At 38.0% G+C, this 27,822-nt stretch overlaps 2 protein-coding genes across 3 annotated transcripts in view; one reads left to right on the forward strand and one right to left on the reverse strand.

The window, feature by feature from the left end:
* On the forward strand, positions 1-25,964 carry VAPA (VAMP associated protein A). Its single transcript, XM_068192367.1, has 6 exons — positions 1-151; positions 16,737-16,889; positions 19,489-19,592; positions 21,606-21,686; positions 24,025-24,201; positions 25,153-25,964. The coding sequence occupies exons 1-6, from the start codon at positions 76-78 to the stop codon at positions 25,309-25,311; spliced, it is 750 nt and encodes a 249-aa protein (XP_068048468.1). The 5' UTR covers positions 1-75; the 3' UTR covers positions 25,312-25,964.
* PPP4R1 (protein phosphatase 4 regulatory subunit 1) overlaps positions 1-27,822 on the reverse strand; it is a 283,628-nt gene that overhangs the window by 161,213 nt on the left and 94,593 nt on the right. The gene's annotated exons all lie outside the window — the stretch shown is intronic.

Below are 27,822 nucleotides of genomic sequence, written 5' to 3' on the forward strand. Positions count from 1 at the left end.
CCTCCTCCTCCGCCTCCTCCTCCGCCTCCTCCGCCCTCCCCCCTGCCCCTCCTCCCGCCGGAGCAAGCGAGCGAGATGGCGGCCGCTGGGGCTCTGGCGAAGCACGAGCAGATCCTAGTGCTCGATCCGCCCACCGACCTCAAATTCAAAGGTGAGGAGGGGGGAACCCGGCGCGGCGGAGGGGAGAGGGGCGGCAGCGGCGTGGTGTCCCGTTCCGCCTGGGCGCCGGGCCGCCTCCGGGCGCCGCGTTCCCCGCTGCCTCCCGCGGGCGGGCCGCGGTGCCGGGCGCTGCCCGCCCGCCGGGGGATGGGGGGCGCCGCCGAGCCGGCGAGCGGGATCGGCCGCCGCCATCTTGGGATCCCGCGGGGATCCGCGGTGCCGGGTGGGATCGGCCGCCCCCTCCCTGCCCCTGCCCCCGCCCGCCCCGCCGTGTCACCGCTGCGCTCCTAGGCCCGGCCCCGGAGCAGCGGCGCCCGGGGACGCGGGTGTCGCGCTCCGGTCGCTGGCGGTGCGGGCTCCCTCTGGCAGCAGCGGGCTGGAGAGGCCCAGGAGCGGGCGCTGGAAGCCTTTCGGGGTTCCAAGCTTCACGAGGCTGCCCTAACGACTGGCCTTGTCCCACTTCTCCTCTCAGGCGTGGTGGGGCCCCGGTGAACGCGCGGAGCTGGTGCGGCTCTGCACCATCAGTGCCCGGCGCCCGCGCCCTCGCCCCGCTGCATCCCAGCCCGGCAAAGGGCTCCCCGCCCTTTCCCCAAAGCTGTCGTGTCTCAGGCAGGCTATCGGAACGTAATCAGGGAGCTCGCCTCTTTCCTGGGAATGAGGGAAATGGAATGCGTGCCTTTCGGAAGTTTTATGTGTGCTGCGTGTTGCGTGCCGACCGCATGGCTGTGACTGCTGACGCGCTGCTGTCAAAATAGGTCCCAGCTAGTGCTGGTATGCTGTGTGTCTGTGGTTTTCTCTCCTCATGAATTAGATAGTTGTGAAAGGGAAGGCTCTGCCAGAAATGAGTGATCGTTGAAAAGCAAGAGCATAAAGAAAAGTGTCAGAACATGTAGTTTTTGTGATGATATCTTATACTTGTAAGGGGCATTGAGAAATATCTCAGAACATTTCAGATTTGGAATCATCAGTATTAGTTGTTTTTTTTTTTAAAGTAGTTAATATTATGTGAACTTACATTTTAAAGTGTTGTGACTGGTGTTAGCACATGTACGTGCCTAATCCTGTACATTCTTCTATTTTCCACTTTTAGTATGCTCATTTTTCATTGTTTCAGAGGACAGAGTGGAATTTACGATGTTGTAAAAATATTCTAAGGACAACTAGAACAAATAAATGTTTGTATTAGAAAAGAACACTGTATTCCCCCAAAACAGCTTTGCTCTGGCCTAGCATTTAGATAGATTAGCAAACTATACTTTTTTATTGATAAGTCAAATCAATTAAAACACATCTGTCTAATTATGCATATTAATTTCTCGATAGCTTCGATTTAATTTTTTTTTAAATTGCACTTTCTTACACAGAGTCAAAACCGTGGCAGGAGCTTGTCATTTTCACTTGGGTTTTCGGGTGTTAAAATGCTGCCGGTCTGGCTGCACACACATTTCAGTATGCTGTGGTCAGAACAGGTTGATGCAAGAACAGGTTGGGGGAAAATGCATTATTTTAATTTTTTTTTTCAAATTAAAATATTGTGTCTGATTTGTAGCCTCCAAATGTTGAGATGTCTTTGAGCTGGAGCTACACCGTATTGATGTGATATGAAACAGTGTGTTGAAAGAATAAACAGTAGATTAGAAATTCTATCTGTGTGAAGCTGTTGTCAGTCAGTGATATTTATTGTGCTGTGTGTTTGTGCACTTAGAGCATGAAATATGTATTCTTTAGGCATAAACTTTTGTTTCAGGCTAATGCACATATTAGGAAAATTTCAGTAGAGCAGACTAAGGAAAAACAAAATATGAAGCATAATGAGACTGCAGCAGTCTATTACTGTACTGTTGTAGTAATATACTATAGAAAGTGCTATCAAGTGAGAGAGCACTGAGTGCGCTCTCAAGTAATATTTTCTAACTGCTTATTACTTAGAGGTGTTTAAAAAGGTTTGTGTGCCACAAACGAACCCAGTTCTAAAGTACTGTGTTGAAGAATACAATATTGGCAGTAGTGAATTCTGAGTGTCACCTTTTAAAAAGTAATTGGTTAGTAAGAAAGAGAATATATGACTCAGAGTAAGTGTAGCATAGTGTAGTAAAAGCACTAAACTTTGTTAAAAGAATAAAGCTCTACATTTTTTCAGTGCAGCAGATTATTCAAAGTTATTTTATTTGGTACAATCATCCATTTTATTATTATTAGTATTGTTGATGCATATGTAACAGAGATCCAGTTTAAGTCTAAACATTTGAATTGAACAAATAATTTTGTTGGTTTTCTTGCCTCAGGAAGTTAAAATGGATTTGCTGGCTTTTAGGGTAACAGTGAAATGTGATAGTGTGCCCCTTTACAAACAACTATTTTATTAAAAGATACGTAGTACTTGTCATAAGGAGTTGTTAACAAGGTTTTAAATTCATCATTACCTGATGAAACTGCTTTTTTAATTAATATAATCTAATTTACTCTGTCAATAAAAATAAGGTCTGTAATACCTTGAATTTTATTCAGCACGATTCAAGGGGAGTTCTAAGAACATGTCCTGTGGTAGCTAACATATTACATAGTTCCCTTGGTGTCCAAGATTGCAATTCTGTTTTGATAGTGCTTGTAGTCCTAGAAATTTCAGTCATCAATAGTGTTTGGGTCATGGTTATTTCCCTCTGTCCCTCTTTGGTAGGTGGGTTTCTTTGGATTCTGAAACTATCAAGAATATCTTAAGAAAACCCACAAAAAAAATAAGTACTTTTCATAGTGTTGTGCAAATGTGACAAAGGGAAAAATTGTACTTAAAAGTGATGAAACCAAGAGGCAGTTGATAAACTACGTAATAGCACTTTCAGACACTCAGTATGGAGCGCTGAGAATTTGCCTCGTGGCAAAATTCTGTTCTTGTACCCAGGTTCTTCAGCCATATTGCTCCTGCAGGTTGGCTTTCTTTTGTATTCTAATGTGTTTTGTTTAGCTTCCCAAATTTGAAGTTGTTGGAGTTTATTTGGGACTGGATAGGAAGAATTGAAACACAAGACACTTAAAAGCAACCCATTCAGAAGGTGGTACATCTTCTTACTGGTGTCTTCTTCATGTGACTCACACATGTAATCATTGTTGGTAGCTCTAGTTCAGTGAAGATTATGGGAATCTGGAGTTGGTGCCCTGTGAATAAATATTTTTATTTTTTTTTTCTTTTTAAGCAGTTGTGTAGTTTAATAGAAATATTTGAAGTTTTAAGTTCAAAAATTTGTAGCATTTTTATGGAAACTCATTCTTTCTTAAGCCAAGGAAGCAGCTTTGCAACTTTAAGTAACATGGGTTTAAGTTGGTCTTGGGTTATGGTCGGTTTTAAAAAAAAATTTAAAGCCTTCTCCAAATGTTGAAATCAGTCATAAGACATGCTTCTGCAACACCTAATTGAAAATCAACACTAGTTGATTTGATGAGCTTTGGAAGATTAGTAGACAGTGTTCAGAATTTGAATTTCATGTGATTCAGAGGTGTCTGACTAGCAATGCAAAATTATAAAAATGCCCGAATATTCTAAATTGAAATCCTTTATTGAAGCTCTTGCTTACAATTATGTGAAGTCCAGTTTTGTTACCTTTGTAAAGATCTCCAAATAATGAGCTACTCTTTTCCTTTAGCAGACTAAAATAAAATTTGGAATGTGTCTGTGTGCAGTAAATTTTCTTTTTGATGGGTTGAGTTACTGGGAGAGATCAGTGTGATAGAGAATGTTTAATTTCTGGTTGTTGATCTGCATCATTGTCTAGAATTGTCAGTGTATAAAATCAGCTATCAGCTGGTGTGTGTTCAAATGACTTTTCATGGGAGGTAGAGAGCACTTCACTCAAGTATTGCAGCTTATTCTGAATGCAGATTTCTACAACTTTTTAAATAATACAAAAGTATTGCTGTAGATTATTTTGTAATCACTACAATGCTGTTGGTAACACTGAAAGCCACGGGATATATGTTGCTGCAAATCGAGAAGGTGGAATTTAAAGGCAAAAATAGCTCAATGTTAAATGCATCCCCTACCCTCAAGGTCTGTTGCCAGAATTGGCCTAGGATGCCTTTTGGTGTAGGCAGAGTTTGAAGTCCTCAAATGTGATCTTACTGCCTTACTTGTGCGTATCTTGATTATGTCAAATTTTATGCCTGTTTTCACTCTCTTCAAAGTACCAGTAAATTTGTGATGTCCCAATTTTCTAAGACAGGTTAGAAAAAAAAGGTGATTGGGATGTCAATTTCCTGCTATCTTCATTCAGGAACATTTTTAAACCGAAGAGTGGGAGTGTAGGGGGGGGAAAAACTGATTGTAAGTGATTACTAATGTAGTTGTGACTTTCTGATACTTTGAAATGGTTCCATTTAAGTTAATATTTTTACTGGCTGAGAATTTCATAATGGCAATAAAATGACTCAGTATTCAACATGTAGTCTGACTTTTTTTTTTTCTTTTAAATACAAGAGCGATTCTTGGCATTGTTTGCTCTTCCTATATGTATGCTTCTATCCATTGTTTCATGGCTCAAATGTAGTATTTGTTAGTATTTTAATTTCTTTACATTATATTAATTAATGAAAATCGAAGCACAGGATGATTTGTGGGAATGTGTTGAGGAAGAAAAAGAAAGATAATGTTTCTTACCTGGTGTTGCTTATTAGGTGGTATTATGTTACACAATTGTCTCTACCACTGTGCTAGACTGCATTTAAAACTGCCTTGTAAAAAGGGAGTTGTATTGATCTGTGAAGTCAGGTGTGTTATAGTGATAGATTATATTTTGGCAGAACTAGTTTGTCATTTGTTTTAAGATTCAGTAATGGAATATTTTCCTGTGGTGATAGAGGTATACAGCAGTGAAGATTTAGAAGCTTTGTCCTTTACCTGAAAATTGCAGGGCTCTGTTTTGCTTAATATTGCTGTTTCACTAAACTGTGAAACACTATCCAAACCTCACATCTTGCCCTTCTGGTGTGTACCAATGATTGGTATAAAAGCTTCACCTTTGCATTATAATTACTATAAAGTGCTTATTCATGCTGCTTATTGATAGCATAAGCAGGTGTTCTAGATCACCACAAGACATTTTTATTAATATTATGAAGACATTCTGTATTATGCATGAACAATGTATTGTTGTTCAAGGCCAGGTTGAAAAGTAGAAAGTTTGAGAGGATTGAGAGGACCTGTTTTATTGCATCAGTAAATAGATCTGAATATTTAGTGCACCAACTGTCCATTGTGGAAGTATAAATTGTTCCTGTTTTGACCTGACCATGGCTTGTGAACGTTTTACTTTCTTCGTCCTTGGGAGATGTTTTTTAACCAGATCTTTGTGACTATCGGTCACTAAAGGGTTTTACATGCTTCCCTTATAAGCCATGAATTCAAATAGAAAAGGTTTCTGAAGAGAACTTACTGTATTAAAAGTGGAAAAACCAACCCTAACTAGATAAATATTACGCTTTCCAGTTTGGAAGTTGTCAGTTTACAAGGCTTGTGGTGTCAGATGTACCTGATAAGTGAGTGTAAGCTAATTTATTTAAAAAGAAAAAAATCATCAAAATGACTTTACTAAGATAATTTGTGATGTGGTATTTTTGAAAGTAAAAATGCATAAATACAAGTTAGAATTTTACTAACTTTGTTTTTCTTCAGGTGGTAAGACTTTATTTGGGGTGTGGTTATCTTGGCTTCTAGCTTCTCTTGCCTTTTAGTGTTGTTCTGGATTGTATAAGGTTATTTCCTGGCATTTTGAATTATTTAGCAATGTAGATGTTATATTTCATTTTAGTATTTGAATGTATTTAGAATTAGATGGTTATGTAAAGGAAAACAGATATTTTCAGTTCATTCCTCAATGAGCAAGGTCATGTGAATTAAGATAGTTTGCTGAATATTATCCTGCTGTAGGACTTCATGTGTTCAGTTGAACATGGAAGAGGAAGAAAATAAAAGTGTTTGCATGAAATTTAAAAAGATAGTCAAGTCAGAACTTTTCTCCCCTTTGTTTCTCAAAATGTGGTCTTACTTCGATTAAAGTCTTTTTCTGACACTTCAGTGCTTGAATTGGTCTGGCCTCAATAATAAGCAAAGCCTTAGAGGAAAGAATGAAGGCATTGAAGTAGTTGGAACATGGAATGAAATGCACTGTCGCAGGCAGAATGTGGCGGTCTGATCTGAGACCTTCTCTGTCTGTGATAGTGGGGATTGCTCTGACCCATGTGTAGGACCTTGCACTTGGCCTTGCTGACCCTCATGAGATTGCCATGGAGCCACCTTTCACTCCTGTTAAGGCCCCAGTGGATGGCATCCCTTCCCTCCTGTGAATCCACCGCATCACTCCCTTGGTGTCACTTGGTGCAGACTTGCCAAGGGTGATGTCACTTCCACCGTCAGTGTCATTGATGAAGATACTGAGTAATACTGGTCCCAGTATGCATCCCTGGGGGATATGGATACCACTTGTTGCTGGTTTTCACTTGAACATTCCAGCATTGACTGGAACTCTTTGGACAAACCACCCAGACAATTCCTTGTCCATCTAACAAACCATGCATCAAACCCATATCTGTCTAATTTAGGGGTAAGAATGTTGGGGGGACCATATTAAAGACAGTGCAGGTGTGCAGTTAGGTGACACGTGTAGCTCTTCCCTTGTCCATTGATGTCCATCATAGAAGGCCACTAGATTAGTCAGGCCCGATTTAACCATGATAAAACCATGTTGGCTGTCACTAACTCCTTGTCTTCAATACATTTTGATATATTTTTGAGGAAAGTCTGATCCATTTTTCATTAATGACCTTGGTATGGGTGGGAGTATGCTGGTACAGCTCACTGGTAATGCAAGGTTAGGAGATGTGATGAATGCAAAAAAAAAAAATTGGATGTGTGCTAATAATAAAACGTTTCCTTAGAAGTGATGAAAAAGAAGTAAAACTAGCAACTAGTACTTAATCATGGGTTTATTGTGAATGTGACAAGTCATGAAATGGGGCAAATAAAGGACTAATTTTGTAGTGAGGAAAGTATTAATGTCAAGGTTTTTGACTTTGATGAAGCTTCACCTGAATGCATCCCTGGCAACACTTAGATAAAATGAACCCAAATGGGAATGATGCAAAGACAACTTTATTAACACAAGTGAAGTAGAAGTAGAATAGCTTTAGCCTGTTAATCTTAGCAAAATGAAGACTGAAAGGGGATCTGATTGCTATCTATAAATACATCAGCAAGGTAAGCACTGGGGAAAAGAAAATCTATCTCGCCTAAAGGGTAGACTTGGTGGAAAAATGAATTTGCTTCAAGTAGCTACAAATGTATTTAGATCACTAGAAACTTAGCTGAATCTGAATCATGTCAGTCTGAACCAACCTTCTAAAAATTATGTGGGCAAAAATAGTTTTAAATTAATCAGATACCATTTTACAAAATTATTAGTTTCATGTGGACTTCAGAAAGCTTCTCCTAGGTCATGAGTTTGCAGTGTTCTTGATTGTTTGGTAGAACATTAATGGTACACAATTATGTACTTAAACTAGAGCAGGTATGTTGTGTAACATTCCAAGATATTAGAATAGCTTGACTGAGATATGTTTAATTTTTTTCCTTTGTAAAAACGGATATCCATGAATTTAAAAATTATATACGTAGGACTAACTGCTCCATATGTGAAATAAACCTAGTATTTCTAGTACATAGGGATATGATGTTAATTTAACATGTTATCATGTTTAACACTATGGTGCTAATAAGGCTACTAAACATAGTAGACCCATTGAAAGTAAAAACTGTTTGGTTTTTTAATTTGGATGTCCACTAGCCATCTACTAGGCACGTTCTGTGTAATAGCTCAGGTTGGAACTGCAGCTGCTTTTGTAGCAGTGACCTGACTGGTCCTGAGAAGTGCAGCTGCATTAGCTCAGCTCAGTACTGGGATGTGAAGTTGAGGAAGTCGAGTTTGTGGTCCTGCCTGATTGACAAGACTGACTAAATGCAACTTCTCCTTTGAAGGAGGTGTGTGTTTACCCAAGTGACAGTAGGAAATTATTGTACTTGGCTTTCAGTGGCTTGGGAAATGGAGACCTGTGGCCTGTGTTTCCAGAGACTGAAAAGTCACCCTGAAACTGCAGTGGTCTGTTGGTGTGTTTGGGAGGCAGTCCAGTGTCAGCTAGACCTGTCTATAGGAGATTTCAATGTCTGATACACAAGTCTGTTTTGACCAGGCTCTGTGTTGCGAGCTGAGGTTGGATACCATGTAGCAACCCAACAGCTAAAACTGTTTGTTTGTTGTTTCTTTTTTAAAAGGAATTTTCTGGGCTAGTGTCCATGCTGGGAGACTTGCGAATTTGATTGCTTTGTGAAGTTACTTTGTTACACTGTTGGGATACTGCTTGCTAGGAAACCAGTGAAAACTGCAAGTGCTTTGGTGGTCTGTTCAAGGTTTGTGTCTGGCCTCTGATACCCAGTTCTTGGAGCACATTGAGAAAAGTGCAAGGCAAGAGCTTTTGATCAGGTCTTCTGTGGGAAGACTGATTTTCTATGTGCCACTACAGCTGTCATCTGAGATGATTACAAGTGTTCTGATTACTGCTATAGTGTTTGAAGGGTATTTTGTATGTTGCAATGCAGATCAGTTAGGTGTATCCAATGGGAGATTTCTTACATGACGATGCATATGGATTTTAAGCTGCTAGATATTTTAATATGTTAAGCAGCACATCTGGGTTTTTCAGCATCACTGAAACCATTGGTAAGCTATAGCAGGTTAAAGTCAAAGCAAATTTAAAAGGGAAAAGGAAAGGGAAAAGTTACTTGTTTAGTTCCGTTGATCAAATGTGCTAGTATTCTGGAAATCTAAGAAACTCTGTAAATATTAAACTCATTAGTTATCCTGCCATATGCAAGCAAACAGAATAGTTGCTCCAGCAGGAAGGGTTTATAACATAACCCTTACTGAACTAAATCTGTACTGAAAGATTGCATGTATATATTAGTTGTTTCAGGACTTTGGGGGAATAATTTGATGGTTTCAATGTTTAAGTTAAGCACCATTGAAATATTTTTACTGTTCCTGTTATTTCAGCAGTGCTTTGGTATGAATAATACTTTATGATTAGATCCTGAAGACTTTATCCCAGTAGAATTAAGAGCTACCAATTTTAGTATGCTCTTAATATGTCTCTGGCAAGAATAACAATGTAATCAAGTAAAGCTAAATTGCGAGTAAGAAATTAAAGATATTATGGAGGTTTAGTTTAAAGGTATAAGCATACCTTTGATGTTAGTAACCAGACTGTCCTTTAGTAATGGCACTCTTTCAATAGGTAAAATATCAAGAATAGACATATATGACTGACTTGGGCCTAGACTGCTAGATTTTAAAGCTTAAGCTAGATATCAGCAATAATATCTTTGGATGAAGTTATTCCATGTTATACCATCTTACAACTACTGGTGTTTTGTTGTTGTTAAGACTAAAGAAATTGCCCATATTTGACATTAAATACAGGACAGTCTACATTTAGTCTGTATTTTATCTAATATATAAGGAAAATAATGTTCTCTTGATCAGAATTCCTGGTAATGATCTGTGGTTGTACTTTACCCTTGAGATAGATGCTTATTGCACTTTTAGTATGGTTTCTTGTACTAACAACATTTCAGTCACAAGCTGGGGTGAATAAGAAGTTTTGATCCAGAAAAAACATGTAAGGAAATGTTTTGTCTGCTTTGAAATGTCACTATGTTGTATTTTTGTCTTTTCTCTGTCAGAATGGCAGGCAAAAGGTTTCAGCTCCCATTTCTCTTACACCAGCCCCCAGTAAAGCATGCGTGCCAGCATCTGCACAAGCACTTCTAATAAGCTGTGTAGCCATATGCAGACTCTGCCCCTTTGACAGAGGAAGATGAGCTATTTTAGGATTAAAAAATGGGTATTGTCTCAGCATTTTTTAGAAAGAAAAATCTATGATAGACACATCAGCAGCATGGATGCTGACAGCATGTCATCGTGCAGAGCTCGGATAAAATCTGATGTTACCCCTTGTAAACAGTGGTAGCCTAGAATCAGCCCTCAGGAATTGTGGACATTGAGGTGTGTCAGCTTTCTTATAAAGCCTCTTTTGCATTCTATATTTTACATGCAGGTTGATGATAAAACATAACTGTTTCTCAAGTACCAGGGTAGAATAAGAAGTGAAAGATTCTTTAATGCTGTTCTAATATATTAATATCTTCCTGAGAACCATGGTTATTTGTAGGTATAATTAATCTCTCACCTTCATCCACTGATTATGCCTGATCATTCATATTCATGTTTAAGTATTAATCCATGAAACTAAGTTATTATGCTTCATAGACCATGAATAATTTTAATGTAGGTGATTTGTTAGAGTTGGGATTTTTCTTCCATTTGGAGAAGGTATTTGAATGGTCATGGTTATGGTATTTCAAGAGGAAGGAGTTATTTATGTTCGGTGGCAATGCATGTTATATATTCTCTTCAGATTTTTTCATAGAGGTCTGAATACTAATTTCTTAAAATGGATTTATGGAAATAAACAAATTCCACTCACTTTCTTTTGTGTCAATTATGCTTTTTTCAGAAAGAACTACAAATTCGATTTTGAGCAATAAAGTGCTTTGTGTGTATTTTAAGATTGATTTTCTTATCTAATAGTCAAGGTAGTTTTGACTTGCTACAGAACACAAGTATTTCTCATTTTTAGACGTCTTTCCTTCAGTACCTCTAGTACTGGAAGATGATCTGTTCAAGGAATACTTAAGTAAGCTAGACATAGTAAGTTAAGTCCAAGGACTCTGGTGGAATGCACACGTGGTGCTGGGAGAGCTGGCAGGTGGACAGACAAGCTGACAGGAACCTTGTGAAGTTCAACAAAAAGTGCAAAGTCCTGCAGCTGGGGAGGAACAACCATCCAAGCAGCAGTGCAGGTTGGGATCTGACCAGCTGGGAAAGCAATTTTGTAGAAATGGCCCTGGGCGTCCTGGTGGCCACCAAGTTGATCATGAGCCAGCAATGTGCCCTTGCTACAAAGAAGGCCAGTGGTGTCCCAGGCTGCATTAGGAGGAATGTTGCCAGCAGGTTGAGGGAGGTGATCCTCCCCCTCTGCTCAGCACTCGTGAGGCCACAGCTGGAGTGCTGGGTCCAGCTCTGGGCTCCCCAGAGCAGGAGAGACATTGACACCATGGAGAGAGTCCAGGGAAGGGCCAGGAAGAGGATGAACTGGAGCATCTCTCTTGTGAGGAAAGGCTGAGAGAGCTGTGGCTACTCCAGGCTGGAGAACTGAAGGCTTGGGAGAATCTTACTGATGTATAAAATATCTGAAGGAAAGGTGCAATGAGGATGGAGATGGGTGCCCATGAGCAGACCAGAGCCATTGGGCACACCTTGGAACACAGTAGCTTCCCTCTGAACGTGAGAAAACACATTTTTTACTCTGAGGGTGACCAAGTAGTGGCACAAGTTGTCCAGGGAGGCTGTAGAGTCTCTCTCCTTGCATGTATTCAGAAGCTTTCTGGCCATGGTGCTGGGTGGCTGGCTCTTGGTATCCCTGCTTGAGCAGGGAATTTGGGCCAGATGACCTCTAGAGGTCCCTTCCAGCCACAACCATTCTGTGATTGCTATATGAAATGACTGGAAAGAAAAACACTTCTATTTTGGCCTAATTTAAAAATTCCATATAATATCATACAAATATAGATTACATGAAGCTTTCCTAATTTAACTTACTCTTTCTATAATTTTGTTATATTTGATTCTGGCAGAATGAGTTGCTGGAGATCTTACTCTCTTCCTCTCAGGTCCATCGAAAAAATCAGTTTACTTGGTCTCAAAATCTGTCTTGCTTGGTTTACAATATCACTATTAGTTTTTATTCTGCTGACTAGAGCTCGTTTCTCATTTATTAGGGCTCAAACTGTCAAGTGCTGTAAATGAGTTTACTTTGTCTACCCAACCTAACTGTATTGTGCACCCAAAGAAAACTACCCTGAGTTTGTTTTAGTTCAGGTGCATTGAAATGTTCTGTATGTTTCAAGTGCTCTTGGAAATTCAAAGGTGATGCAGCAGCTTTTAAAAAACAACATTCCACTTAAAGCATATAATCCCCATATTTTTGAAGTTAATACTATAACACATTTTAAGGAGTTTGGATTCCTTTTGCCAGTCTGTACTTTTTTAATGTGTACTTACTCTTCTTGTTTTTAGATGTGGCTGAATGTATCACTTTACTGTGTCAATTTACAGATTAAATAAACTTTAATGCAATGCATGAACTAGAATGTTTTCTGGCAGAGTCAGCTTAGATACTGGCTTTTGCAGCAGCTGCAGTTCATTGTCTTAAATTAAAGCAGGCAATATGCTTAACACTTAAGCAGTTTAATAAAATGCTGTTGATTTTGTTAAATAATGCATGCACATTTTTGGCAACTCTACAAGTGATCTGCCTTCTAATTATCAAAGATTTTGTGTAATTTAATAAAATTATAATTTCTTCTTATCCAATTTTATGTAGAGGTGATATTTTAAGACAGGCTTTTTGTGTACATTATGACAGCCTTACTAATTTTGAATGGAGCTTCTTGCTGACCAAACCTGCCCCCTTCTCTCACCTTTCCCAGGGGTACCAAGCCTGCGGAGGTTTATCTAAGCTCTTCCTTAACCACACTAGGAAGACGTGTTCACGTCATCATTTTTTCCCTGATGTTTGACCATCTCAGATGGTAGAAAAATGGGTTTTGAAGCTGGGACAGTGAAGGAGACCTGAATCTGAAATGGAAATGACACCATTGATGAAAAAGATCTCTGTACAGGTCCTACCTATCCAGTAATACGTATATTTTGGTTTTACTGCAGCATAGCTGGCAAGCTTGTGGCAAGCTGGCAAACTTGGCACTGTTTCAGCAGTAGAAACTGGCTCTGCAGAATTCATGGCATTTCTTCCTGCCCACTAGTTGCTGTAGTCCAAGCTGTGTAGTTGCCAGAGGCAACCCCGACATTAATGTTGTGTGGTGACTGCACTCCAAGATAGCTGAAATAGAAACTGAGCACATAAGGTTTTTTGATATGTCTGGTATTTCTGAGTGTGAATAGGCAGGTGGCTGTCCTTTTCTAAGGCCTTTGTAAGTCAAACTGACAGGAAAACTTGCGGCATGGATTGTCACTGCTCCATTCAAAACCAGTTGGAACAAACAGGCACTTTCGCAACCTTTATTCCAGGAAGGTGCTGTAATTGGTGTCTTGAATTTACACCACTAAGAGAGTTGTTGAACTCACTGTCCCCTCTGAAGTAACTCTTGACTTCCAGAGGTTATTGGATTGAGATTACAGGTTTATAAAGCAGTGACCTCTTGTTATTAGGCATCATGTTACATTGGTATATAGCCTGAGGATTTTATTAGTTGAATTACCACAGCCTCTGTGTGTACAATTAGACATAAGCTTGTGTGAGATTTAAATGCTTAAATAAAAATCTGCATGGACCTGAGTGTCATGCAAGCAGCTGTGAGATGCTGTTTTTGAGATCATAATACTGCCCTGGTGTAGCTGAATATTCACTGAGATGAAGTGGGTGTGCATTTGTCCATTTTGATGCATGAGCAGCCTGTTTATATCCATATTTGCCAGTTCTTTTCCTTGTTTACATGCAGTCTGTGTAGTATGATCCAAACATTTCTCCTTCCTGGTTCTTCTGCCCGTGCCCCACATTTTTCCTCAAGAACGGTTGTAGTTTAGGCTTTTGCACTTAGGCTGTTGTGCCAGCTTGTACTTCATTTCCCCACTCCTGCAAAGGTAGTGGTGCTTATGTTTGCATAATTATGAATTCTAGAATCTTCTTCAGGTGTTGCAGCTTCTTTTTTGAAGGGTATGTCATGCTAACTTAGATCATGTGGCTCCTCTGAAAGGTACTAGATTTTTTTTTCCTGATTTACTATCCTTCTGTCTGTTCCTGTCTGTCCCTGCTCAGATCCATGCTGTTGGTTTGCCACTAAACTACCAAACAGCTGGGTTCTGCAGGAGCAGTGAAATTCAGTCATCTCTTCCTTTTATGCACCAATCTGTTACCACCTATTTAGTAAATCTGATGGTTGCAAGTCTTGAGAGGCTTTATACAGCTATTTTCTTTAAAGCTTTTAGAAAGCAGGTGAAAGGTAAAGCTGTCATAAGCATCCTCTAGACCTTGAAAAAGATTTCACTCACCTCTGAAAGAAATGTCTGATTCTTAGAAATGTCCCCAAGCTAAAAGCTTTTCTTTTGTGAAGTATCCAGGAAATGCAAAGGAGGTCACTGCATTCATGTACCTGGGAAAGAAAAGCAGATTTATTTTAATTATCTGAGGTGTTGAAACTGACAGTTAATAGCAGAATAATTGAAGAATATATTGAATCCTATCTCATTATTGCACACTTTAAAAAGGCAGACATGAGGAGACCTTTCATGTCTCAAAAGAAACAGAACATCTTTTATTTTAGTTTAAGAATCAGTTTATAAATTCACTGTTGCTTTGTCTTGAAACAAGCTGGTTTTGAATAGTATACCTCCTTTTCTTGATGGTTGTGCTTTTCAAAATGAGCCTCTGAATGGTGTCATTTTTTTCCTTTGTGCAGAATGTCCTTAGTAAAGTAGTTGAGAAGATTGAGAAGCAGACCTCCTCAGGTTGCCTAGAGCTGCAATTAAAAAAAAAGTAACCCTCAACTTTGAAAGCTAGATTCGAGGTGCTATTTGCCTCTGGGCACTGCAAAAGCCATGGTTATTATATGACTAATAGCTTAGGTGGTTGTTAGTAAAACTTCCAGAATAACTTCCTCAAAAATATATGTGTAGCTTGAAAAAAATACATGTTTGGTGTGTTATGAGTGTATCACCAGTCTTAGAATGAGAAGAGTGTTCAACTGCCTGGTTTTAGTTCAGTTTGTGGTATGGATGATGGGAGGGTTTTTTGGATCTCCCTCTATGGGTAAAGACAACTGGATCATGCAAGAACCATCAAAAAGATAAGTGGCAAGAAACTTTCAAGTAATTTTGTAAATCTTGGGGGCTGTGTCAAATTTGCCTGGATTGAGAAGATGACTTACTTCATCCGTCATATAAAGTCAGGTTAGAAGTGAAATTTCAGACGAATAATACCAGTTCCTGTTTTGTCAAGAGAACCTCACTGAATGTAAAACCTAGCTCACATGTATCTTCATCTGCATCTCAGTGTTCTGGTTCTCAGTGAGTCTGTTTTTAGTCTTTTTGTATTTGTATCTTGGTGTTTTGTGTTAGGACTGTTTAACGCTCTCTCAAAATCAAGTACTTGGAATGAGTTACAGAAATAAAGGCATCGGTCAAATAGTGAGCCCTCTAGTGTAGTAACGTATTTGATAGCGGGCAGAGCTTTTTCCTTCAGAGGAGTGCAGACACCTCTATGGAATAAGGTGCTCAGACTTTTCTGAATTGACTTCCTGTGTCTCATGCAATTAGTGGTTTTGTTGTACCTTACCACTTGTTTGTATCACTTATATTTTTCATCCAGTTTAATCTGAAGTTTGCTTTCATTGTGATTTTTTTAATGGAAAAATTGTTGTGTTTTCAATACTGATAAAAACTATTTTGTAGTTATTTAATGTGTAGTTTTAAAGAACTATAAAAAAGGTTCTTAATGTACACATGGAATATTCTTGAATAAATTTCATGTTCGTATGAAACACAATTTTTCTAGAGCCCTTGCAGCCTTGCTTTCAGATGACACAAACATAAGGGAGATGAACACTGCTCAGAATGCTGTGAACCTTATTTTTTGTGCTGTTACTGTTTGGCATTGCATGAAGGTGATCTCTGCTGGAAGATGTGCTTTTGCAGCTTGATATTAGAATTATGCCTCTTGTCCAGACTTGGAAAGAATTCTTATCCTGAAGGTTTAACATAAATACAGTTTAGAGAGTACACTGCATTGAATACATAAATACAGCAACTTCAATAGCAACTATTGCTTTTCTATGGATCAGTTAGAGTACATGCATAAACAGAGTATCATCTTTCTTGCTTATTTTGAGTTTAAAAAAGGAGATTGATACCTTGTTCTGTTAACTCCGTAGGAGGTCAGGAGCCAACAGAAGATGAAATCTCAAGAGCACTGACTGTGTTTTATTCTCAGTGTTTTCTTTCTTTAAACAATTGAAAGAGTTCCAAAGAATGTGTTACTTCTATTCCTGAAGAACAATTCAGCAAAATTTACTTTTGCATGTGACCAGTACCTTCTAGGTATTTCAGACATTAAGAATGATTTGGTAGGAATAGCATATACATATATGAACCACTTGTGCCAGCAGCTTGAGTCTGTTGTAATATTTAAGAGTTTTTGGTTGCTGTAATGTATATTGTTATAATTAAGGTGATAGAGCACTCTTTGCATGTAACACAGGTTATGTGCCTAACAGGTGTATGATTTAACCTGCTTTTAGCAGTTTGTTGGCAACAAGATGTATTTTAAGAGTTACTTGTACTGTGTAAACAGATTTCTTCTCTAGAGATGCATGTATATTTTAAAAAGACCAACCTTTTTTTCAGGTCCCTTTACAGATGTAGTAACTACAAATCTTAAACTACGAAATCCATCAGATAGAAAAGTATGCTTCAAAGTGAAGACCACAGCACCTCGTCGATACTGCGTGAGGCCAAACAGTGGAATTATTGACCCAGGATCATCTGTAATTGTTTCAGGTAAAAATAAATATACACAGTTGTAGGTTAAGTGTTTTTAAGGCCTTTGATGCAGTTGCCTAATGCTTGATCCTAAAGACTGTTGGAAGTATGTCAGCTTTTTAAAACCTTTTTATTTTTAAATAAAAAGGATTCCTCTCATTAGTGTGATGGCAACTTGATGTCCAGCTGCAATGATTCATGAAAAAATCCTCCATGTAGAAATACTTGCCTTTGTCACATTTATTTGTGGCTCTCTAAAAGGAGAAAAAGCAAGTTGAAAATGGGACGTGACATTAGCAGTACCTTTGCCTCAGACTACTATATTCATGTTTGTATCCTAAAGGAGAACATTTCTTGGCTGCTCTGATGTGCTTAAAGTGTAACATTTCATAGTTCATTGCATTTAAGAAAAAAATCAGTGTACAATTGTATCTAGTTGTTTTTCTCAAGAAAATGGAAAGACTAGATACTAGTCTGCCGATTTGGTAAATGATTTTTGTAGGTCATTCTCCTGACCATTTTGTGGTAGAATCTCTAGAATAAGGGGAATTCAGGTTGTAGATGTCACAGGCAATACAGGTGTGAACTCCTAGATCTCCTAGCTCTAGAAAACTGATTATTTTAGAACCCTTGGAGACCTCTGTAGCAAAGCAAAAGGGAAATAAAGGAGCAATCCTCAGAGGTTTTCAGATCCACATTCTTACACCCTTTGAGAAGTTTAAAAGAAGCTGGAGAACTATCTTCAGTGATATGTTCAAATAATGTAAAGAAGAACGCAAGAAAAGTTTATTAAAACCTTAGAGTAACTTTCCTTGTAGGAATTTTCTAATCTAATATGATCTGTAGAATAGGGCCCTTTAAAACTTCATTATTGCCTACCATGGGCAGTCCAGCATTTGGACTTGTGGTACTTATTCACTGACTTGGGGATGAAAGATTATTTTACTGAGAATTGATTTAAGATTCAAATAGTCAAAAACTTCTTTATTTCCATCTTCAGCTAAAACCTACAGCCATTTTGCCTTATCTGTGTGTTTGACCTGGTATCTGGGATTTTTCCACTGGGTAGTTCAATATGACAATCAAGATCTTGCTGTCATTTCTCTTCCGGAAATTGAATAGATTGAGGGATTACATCGCATGTGTTTTCATAGTTATAAATCATCTTTTTAAAGCTTTAAATATTTTGTTTTTTTTTTTAATGAATCAGTACTGGAGCTGTAAACAATATTGTGGCTTCAGGATCTCCAATAAAGGGAAACATGTCACACTGTTTGAGTCTTCAGTTGGCATGGCAGGAAGTCTTTGATGTGCCTATTTCTGTATTATTGGATTCTCATGCAGTTATTCAGCTACAGTGACCTCAAGATGTTTTCAAGTGCCATTGTTTAGCTACAGTGATTCCAAAGTGCTTTCCAGAACTAAGTTCTCTTCCCCACAGTGTCAGCCTCATATTTCTGTTTTTAGGCATATAATTTCTTTTGGGTCATTTGCTAAGATAAGTGCACTGATTATTTTTCTAGTGACCCACTTTATCTCATCAAGTCTCTCAGCTGAATGTTTTCAGTGCTGAGTCATCTTTCATATAATTAAAAATAGATTTCTCTCATATTGTTGTGCAGAGAGCAATAACTATAGGATCCTGTGGGCTGAAGCTCTTATGTTCAAAACTGAATGTTGTGGTAGTGTTAGCTGTCTTCAGCCTGTTTAATGCATCGTGGTGATTCAGAGCCAAGCCAGTTTTTAAATTCCTTGTTGTAAATGTGATTTGACAGTCATTTTAAGGAAGTCCACTGACATTTTTTAATAATTTTTTACTTTTCAGCTGTGAATCATTAAGTATCCTTCTTCAACCATGTTTTTTCATTTTTTTTCCAAAAATACATATTCTGTAAGAGCTGTTTTTCCTCTACATTGATACCCTAAATTTACTATTTATTATCCTGTCATGTATTGTTTGCTGTTAACTTGTTAACAGCAATTGCTAGTTGTTGGGTTTTTTCATAATATACCATGTTACTCTTCCTTCACAGCTTGTTACTGTTACTTCTTAATGTTTTTCCCTTTGCATTTGCATTTTTCTAGCTGTATCAGTATTTCTGCCATAGCTTTCTCATTGCTATAAAATAGGTTCAAATATAGATAACTGTTATAGGACTTCATGTATTTTTTCTTATATTTTTCTGAAACTGCCTCTGCTTGTCTTAATTTTGTATAAAGATATACGAACTGAAATTCCCATTCTGTGGAAGACAGGTGTGTGTATACTGCAAAATAATTTCTCTCCAGTTCACTGAGTCCTCATCCTCTGGTAGATCAAGTTGCAAGTCTACTCCCACATACACATATTTAGATGTAATTTTTTTGTGTCTTTTATAGGATGTTTGTTTGTATTTGTATATGAAATGTCTTTTCCTGTAGTAATTACAGAAATAATCATGTCAACCATACCAGACTCTGACCTCTCAGTCCCTTTTTCTGCAGTGTATGCACTGCCTTTGCATTTTAACTTTCAGTGTCTGTTCATGAGGACTAAATCTAAAGTGATTGCAGTATGTACATGCTTGCTGTAGTGATTAGCTGAAGAATCACAGTTTTATTTTTTCCTTTGGAACAGTAATGCTGCAGCCTTTTGACTATGACCCAAATGAGAAGAGTAAACACAAGTTTATGGTACAAACAACCTATGCACCACCAAATATTACAGATATGGAGGCAGTGGTAAGTAAAATTGGAGTAAAATGGCTGATGTATTTTTTTTGTTAAAAAATTTGGCTTAACTATAAATGATTCATGTTTTTGCAGTTCCTTTTTGAAGAAGAATTGGGTTCTCTCTGAACAAGTGTGACATCAAATGTGATTCAGAGTTTTTAATATGAAATACAAGGTCAATTTTAAGAACTTGCCTGTAGTGATTAACATAGAGTTTACTGAATGGAAGTAGGAGTGAGTAAGGTCAGTTCAGTGTTAAAATATGGGCATATTATACCTTTATATGCAATTAATTTAAAAGGGATAAACAGATTGAATTTGAAGGAATAAGAGTATACTCAAACAACAAGCCTGAAGCTGTATATAAACAGGATCATTTGGTACGAAAAGTGTTTAAGTGAAATGTTGAATGGGTTTATAATGAATTAAAACATTTTCAAGACTAAGATGTGTCTCCCTACAAGATACCAAGTGCTGGCTAAACACAGCACAAATTATATATTATTTTCTGTTTTAACAGAACATGTTGTAGCTTTATTTCTTAGGCTGGGTTGGTCTGATGCAAGATCCAGAACGAAGATATGTAGGTTTGTGCTTGTTAGTTCAGAAGTAAGGTGCCTGATACTGATTTAATGGCTGGCAGCAATGGGAATGAAGCCCTCAGTTGTCAGAATGTGCCTTTTAGGGTGCATGTGGACTCACATAAGTATGTCCTAAGGTGGAGGTCAGCGATGCACATGCTTCTAACTTTATGAACTCTTTTAAGTAATGACTGGGTTCACACTGGTACATTTGATGTTCACTCAAGGCAGAGAAGGAGAGGGGAAACAAAGGATAAAGATGAGATTTTATATATTGCTGAAATCCAAGAGACCTTTTGGGCTCTGTCCCCTTATATGAAGGGAAAGACTACTGTGGCATCACTCTTCACTGGAAGCAGTGGAAAACCTTCTAGATTTTATGAAGCTTTGGAGACATGAATGTTAACATCTGTCTGCCTTTTTGAACTGGTTTGTTTTGTTTTTCTTCATATGCTCTAGTAGCTCTTGGTTATGTTTGGTAAATTAAGCATGCCTATTTGTTGAGGATATAAAAACGAACTTCAGAAATACCTTTCAAATAACTGCTTTCTTAGTGAGTTCAGGTATACAATACTGAGAAACAGATCTTGCAGAAAATCGCTAATTGTAGTTAAAAGTTACTATATAAGTAATACTGCTGGGGGGGGAAAATAGGAAGCATGTTATGAAAAACTTGAATGTTTCAGTCTGTAACATCGATGAGGTAACAGGAGGACCTCTTAGAAAAATTGTTGCAGACTTCAGACCTTTCTTTAAGCCTAAGAATTTAAGGCAACTACATGAAGCGCATGCTTTGAAAGTTAATTATCAGTTGAGTAGAGAGATTCCAGCATAGTTTAGTTACTTAAATATACTGAGAACCATTAAAATCTAAATGTTTTCTGTAAACAGCTTTGAAAAAATCTCTAGGCCCAAATTGTCACATGATATGCAGTAAAAGGAGAGAGGGAGTAAATGTCTAAAATTTGAAGAACTAAATAAATTTACTCTAGAACACATGTAGAATCACTAAAAGGTGTCTTTCAATCTTTTGTTTAAAATCAGTGCTTCCAAGATGGGATACAAGAGGTACATTTGCTGAGGCATAATAGGGCTAGAACTTTCTTCTCAGACTGACTCAGATGCTACTTGTTTCTCGTTGTGTGTTAAGAAACCACTGTATTGTCCCCTCCCTGTTTCATACAAACCTCTGATGGATCCATCCTTGCATTCAGTTTATTCTTTTTCATTTCCAGACTTGAATAACCATCTCTAGCTTTTGTTACTTCACAGCAGTGAGTGTGAACAAAAAGCATTGTTCATAAGCAAGTCTGAAAATTACAGGGAGGGTAAGCATGGTATTCAGCTGTATAGGAGGTCAGTGCTAAGAGCAAGCTCATGAACTGTTGAGATGTTCGCATGAGTCCAGCATGTTAAATAACTGTATTAATTGTTTTCTTAGTGGAAAGAAGCAAAACCTGATGAGTTAATGGACTCCAAATTGAGATGTGTGTTTGAAATGCCCAATGAAAATGATAAACTGGTAAGTAAGGCATAAGAAACTGTCATACCTTGACTGGTAGGATCTCACAGAAATTTCAGGGTTTTTTTAAACTTACTTGATTTAATGACTAAATGAATCAATGGAATTTGTACTAAATTAGCAGGAGGGGTGTTCAGTATATAACTTTTTAAGGGTTCATAGAATCATGGAACAGCCCAAGTTTAAAGGGACCTTGAAATACCGTCTGGTCTAAGATCTTGTCTGAAAGGGAGCGCTCTATCCAACCACATCTTAAAAAACTCCAGCAATGGAAAGCAGTGCCAAAAAACTATATTTTTGTTAATTTTATACTTTATAGTTTTCAGATGCAATCTCAGTTTAACCTTGGGAGGAAGGGGATGTAGGAATTACTTTGTGGTCTGGGTTTTTTTAGGTTGGTTTATTGCTTTTTCTTTCTTTTTGGTAAAGGATAATTTATGAGATGAAGGTGTAAGCTTTGTAAGTGTGTTTTAAACAGTAAAAATGGGAAGATTGAGCATTTATTATCAAAGCGCTTAGTTATCTACTTTCTGACTTTAATTTTATAAAGTGTGTAATGTAGTGAGAGAAATATAATGGGTTATACAAAACTACCTAATTTTGTATTTCTTCCTAACTGTCCCTAGGGACAGAGGAGTTTACTCTTTAATTAAAAAGTCATCTCTTTACAGCCACTCTTAAGGGGCTTTAGGCCCCTAAACTCTTTAAGGCCATTTTTCTTAGAGTGCAAGAGCTCTCCATCCTCATGTGCAAGAAATCAAGGAAGGCAGGCTGGCAAATGGCATGGCTGAGTAAGGATCTGCTCCTTGCATTGAGGAGTAAGAAGGCAATGCACAGCAGTGGAAGCTGAGACATGTGACTTGGGAAGTACAGGGGTGTGGTTTAGGGATGTGTAGGGATGGGATCAGGAAAACTGAGGCACAGATGAAATGGGTTGTGGCAAGGGATGTGAAGAGTAACAAGAAGGGACTCTGTAAGCACGGAGTATGTTAGAAAAGAAAGGACAAGGAAAGTGAACCCCCCTGATAAACAAGAGAGGAGATCTGGTGACAGCAAATATGGAGAAGGCTGAGGTACTCACTGACTTCTTTGCTTCAGTCTTCACTAGCAGTCAGACTTGCCAGATCTTGGGGGTTCTCATGTTTGAAAAGCTGGACATGAATCTACAGTGTGTACTCACAGCCCAGAAAGCCAGTTACATCTGAGACTGTACCACATGAAATGTGGCAAACAGGTCAAGGGAAGAGATTCTCCCTCCCTCTACTCTGCCCTTGTGAGACCCCATCTGAGGTCCTGAGTCCACCTCTGGTTTCCCCAGTATAAGAAGCATGTGGACCTGCTGGAGCAAGTCCAGAGGAGGGCCATGAAGATGCTCCGGGGGTTGGAGCACCTCTCCTATGAAGACAGGCAAAGAGGACGGGGGTTGTTCAGCCTGGAGAAGGCTCCATGGACACCTCATTGCAGCAATTTTTAACACAGGCAGATACTGATAGCACAAGGGGGAATGATTTTCAACTGAAAGAGGAAAGATTTGGATTAATTGTTTGGAAATTCTTCGCTCAGGAGGTAGTGAGGTACTGGAACAGGTTACCCAGAGAAATTGTGGATATCCCATCCCTGAAGGTGTTCAAGGCTGTGTTGGATCAGGCTTTGAGCAATCTGATCTGGTGAAAATTGCCCCTGCCTGTAGTGGGTGGTGGGGGGAGGGATTGGAACCAGATCTTCCTTGAGGTTCCTTCCCACCCAAACTATTCTTGTGTGATTTTGAGTAGAGTTGTGGGAATTAGATTGTTACTTTTGTTTTTTTCACAGTTTTTTGTGACTCTTCAAAATTAGTAACGTGTATTTCAGATGCTGTCAGACTTAATTGTCACGTTTGTGCGGGACTTTATTTTCCTTCACTAAAAGGTATTATAAGCAAAAGATTTGTGTCACGCATACTTCATAGGTCATAGTGACATGACCTGTTCTGATTTTACTTTGTTTTGTTTCTTACTATTGCAGGATTTCATTGTTGGTTTTATTCCCCACCCCCCCACCCCAAGTTCAAATGCTCTTTGGTGTATTTTATGCCCCCTTTTGGATGCCTCGTGGGTCAGTGTTAAGCAGCTAAAGTATTAACTTGTGTCTCAGTAGAGTGTAGTATCAGGTAAACAGTGCAATCTTTTGCTTTTTTAATACTTGAGCTAATCAGAACTGAACTGTCACTGTGTCTGTTCAGCTTACTGTAAATATAAACCTCACTGAACTATATTTGTAGCTTCATTGTTTCACTTTTAAGCTGTGGATGATTTTTCTCTATGTAAGTAAATTCTCAAATTATTCTTGATGTTTGTAGAATGATATAGATGCAAGCAAATCTGCCCCAGTCCTGAACACATCTAAACAGGATGGACCGATGCCAAAACCACATAGTGTTTCCCTTAATGATACTGAAACAAGGAAGCTCGTGGAGGAGTGCAAAAGACTTCAGGCAGAGATTATGAAGCTGACAGATGAAAATCGGCACCTGAGAGTAAGTTCTGCATACATGTTTATACTGAAGTGGCTTCACTCTTCTTGATTGAAAGGTCTGGTTTGTAATTAGGCCAAAAGATGTATACTCCAGCAAGTAGATAAAGCTGTTTGAATGTCAAGATTGATTCATAATATGACTTTACCATCTTGTATATAGTGTATATTTTGAACTTGTCAGTGATTGAGACTTTATGATTGTCATGGATGAGACATTGAAGCTGCATAATTTTCTTCTTAAATGAAGTGGTCCTGTTTATGCTGATCTTAGTTACTTTAAGTCTAAGTCGAAGCTACTGAATTAGTAGCTTTGTAAAAGTGCTTTATTTTTCATTAATAGTGAGTGAGATCTAGAGCAGTAACATTTTTTATTACAAACAGCTAGTGAACAAGAGCAATTGTTTGGCCAGAGGAGGCAAGCAAACACTGCTTTCTTGTACCTTTATATAAAAGTGTCATTTCAGTGACCAGTAACGAGTCAATACATGTCTTTGTGTCTTTGCTATATGTTTGCTTTTGGAACAGTTCTGGCAATTTCATTGCCCATGGTAGCCTTTTAAAGAACTATGAAATAATATGATATCTCCACACTGGTTATTATGATGACATTGACACTAAACAAAGCAGATGTTTCTCCTTAACAGTAAGGAATTACTGCTATTTAATTTTGACATATATTGAGTAAGAGCAAAATGCTTCATTGGGCCTAGCCAGATTTTTGGTATATTTTTTAAGCAGAGAGACTAGTGAAGTATGGTCCTTGTTTAAAATACGGTTTTCTATCTTCATGTTTTGGATTTTGGTGTGGTGTAATGTTGTGTGTGTTGTGGGGTTTTTTTTTTTAAACTTAATTTAAATATTCACCAGTAAATACGGCCTTTTGAGTTCAGTTTTTACTATTCTAGTGATGTATTTATGGTTTTTTTCCATTTGTGTTTTTTCTTCCCCTCAGGATGAAGGCTTGAGGCTCAGAAAGGTAGCGCACTCAGATAAATCTGGATCACCCACAGCTTTGGCCCTCAGAGATAATGGCTCTAATTCTCTTCCTTCACTTCTTGTTGTAATTGCAGCCATTTTCATTGGATTCTTTCTAGGGAAGTTCATCTTGTAGAAAGAATGAGTGAGAGAAGCATGCAAAACTGCAGCTTCCTTTTTTTTTTTTTGTTTTTTTGTTTTTGTTTTCTCTTGGCCAGAAAAAGGTTTGTTTACCTACCACATCATAGGTAGTATGGCCTGAGTGGCCGTTCTTGTGTACAGCATCATAACAGGCTTTGCCTTTAATGATCTCGCACGGTTAGAAAACACAATCTGAAAAGACAAACTGTTCAGCTGCTGGACAAAATTGTACATTCAGTCATCAATAGCAAGTATCAGTTGCACAGTCAGTCCTTTATGAAAATTCATAAATAAAGAATTGTTCTTTCTTTCTGTGGTTTTAATAAGAATTCGAAAATTGTTCAGAGTCTTGTAAATGTTATTTTAATAATCCTTTAAAATTTTATCTGTTGCTGTTACCTCTTGACAAATGATTTATTAGATTGCTAATCCCACTCATTCAGGAATATGACAAGAGGTATTCTGGGGGAAATGGTGCCTCTTACTGTGTAAATTTTCTCCTTACCTTACTTTGCTAATATCATGGCAGAATTTCTTTCTTATTCCTTGTGAGGCATTGTTGAGAGTTCTTCATCCTTAACAGTCCTGTCCCATAATATTTAACATGACAAATGAAATAAAATTGTTAACAGATTTTTCTGCTGGGTAGCCTGTTTGTGTGTGTCGTGCTTTTAGAGGGGATTCTTAACAAGTTCATTGTTCATGGTAATTTGCTACTTGTAACAAATGGCTATTTTGAATTTTATTTGCTTAAGTCTCTGGCTTTGACTGTTGTAATTGAAGCTTGGGAAAGAAAAAAGAAAAGTTTCCATTCCATTTGTTAAAAAAAAATGAACTGTTTTCTGGCTGCTTTCAGCTACAAAGAGAATGGTTATCAAACTTGTTTTGGGACAGAATAATTTGGATATCCAGCAGGTGCAAATGCCAGACATGAATGTTTTCAATATATTAACAATTTGCTTGGATTGTGCAGGAGTGTAATAATCAACCTTCTGTTCCATCTTTGGATCTTCTGGGTGTCTTCCAGGAGTCAACATAATTCTTTGATTTCTTAAGGGTACTTAACTCACATATATTAACTTACTCAGTTTATAATTCTGTTTTAGCAGGTACTAAAAATGCAAGTTGTATCATTCAGACACCCATAGTGAATTCCATGATGCAGAAGAGTTGATATTTGCCGAGTTGCTCACCTTTGGCTCAGTTGCTCACCTTTGGGAAATAAAAATAATTTCATGCAACTCTTGGCAGATCTACCTGTTTTAACCATGTATAACTAAGTTTTAAAAAATGCATTTTTGGGGTCTGAAATGCTTCCCTGCACTTAATCTTATGTCTTGCCTCATCTGAATATGTCATAAAAACAAACAGTAGTATTGAAACAAAATATTATCTGTACTTCTGAGTAAGCATAATCCAATACAGGGAATTACGTGTAAACTTGAAAAATTGTGAAAGAGGTATACTCCTGTAAGCAAAATTGTGTATGCTCTTGGACAGCTTGACTTGATGTGGTGCAGCTAAGTGTGTTAGACCTTGGTATATGCACACGTTATGTAGCTGAGAAAAATGTTCTGGGAAAGATGTACGTTATCTTGGTTGCCTTTGATTTCTACTGCTTTTTTTTTTTCTTTTTAATTACATCATGTTCTGTCATAGCTCTCTGTGATAAATTTTTTTATAAAATCTTGCACATGTACAAGGAAGATGCTGGAGAAAATGCAAATACTGCTTATCTTTTCACTTAAGCATGCAAGCACTGATGTTTCCAATTACTTGTTCCAGTGTCTGCATTCAAGTCTCCTTCCATCCCCAGTGACTGGAAAAAACTATGTTGAGGTTTTGATTATTTTGGTTCCACTGGTTCAGAATGGTATATTTCTTCTGATTTTTTTCTCTAACAGAACATTTCCGCATCAAATTTTCGTAGCCTGTTCCAAACTGATTACGTGGAAAATAACGAAAGCAATATTGTGCAGGATGTAGTTTGCTTCAGATAGAGCAGTCATTCCTGCGTTGAAGGGAGAAAAATCACACAAAACCCTCTGGGAGATCTTAAAATGTTTACAGCATGGTGTGTGGAGGTTTTCAAAGGTGCTAGCACTTAGAGGACTTTAAACCAGAAAAAAATGTCATTGCTCAATGCAGCTGACTCAGGTTTTGATATCTGGCAGCAGAAATATGGTAAAAGTAATGATAAATTCAGAATGACATAACTTTATTTCCTAAATAAGAAAAAAGTTGATCGTAAAACTTTGGTTGTGGTTTAAGTGATGTTTTCAAGTGTACAGCACTCTTGTAACCAGTGTTCTCAGTAATGCTCTAAGGAGACTGTCTTGGTTTCCCGTAATCCCTTCATAGCTGTATATAAAATGTAATGCTAAAACTATTTTGCTCTCAGGAGTCACTTTGGATGAGATCAGCTGTATTCAGTGAATTATGTAATATGGATTAAATTGTTTGTCTTTGTTCCTGAAATGGTTAGAACTTCTTGCTTTGTCTGCCT

This window comes from Anomalospiza imberbis, chromosome 1 (genome assembly GCF_031753505.1).
Source record: "Anomalospiza imberbis isolate Cuckoo-Finch-1a 21T00152 chromosome 1, ASM3175350v1, whole genome shotgun sequence".
Lineage (NCBI taxonomy): Eukaryota > Metazoa > Chordata > Aves > Passeriformes > Viduidae > Anomalospiza > Anomalospiza imberbis.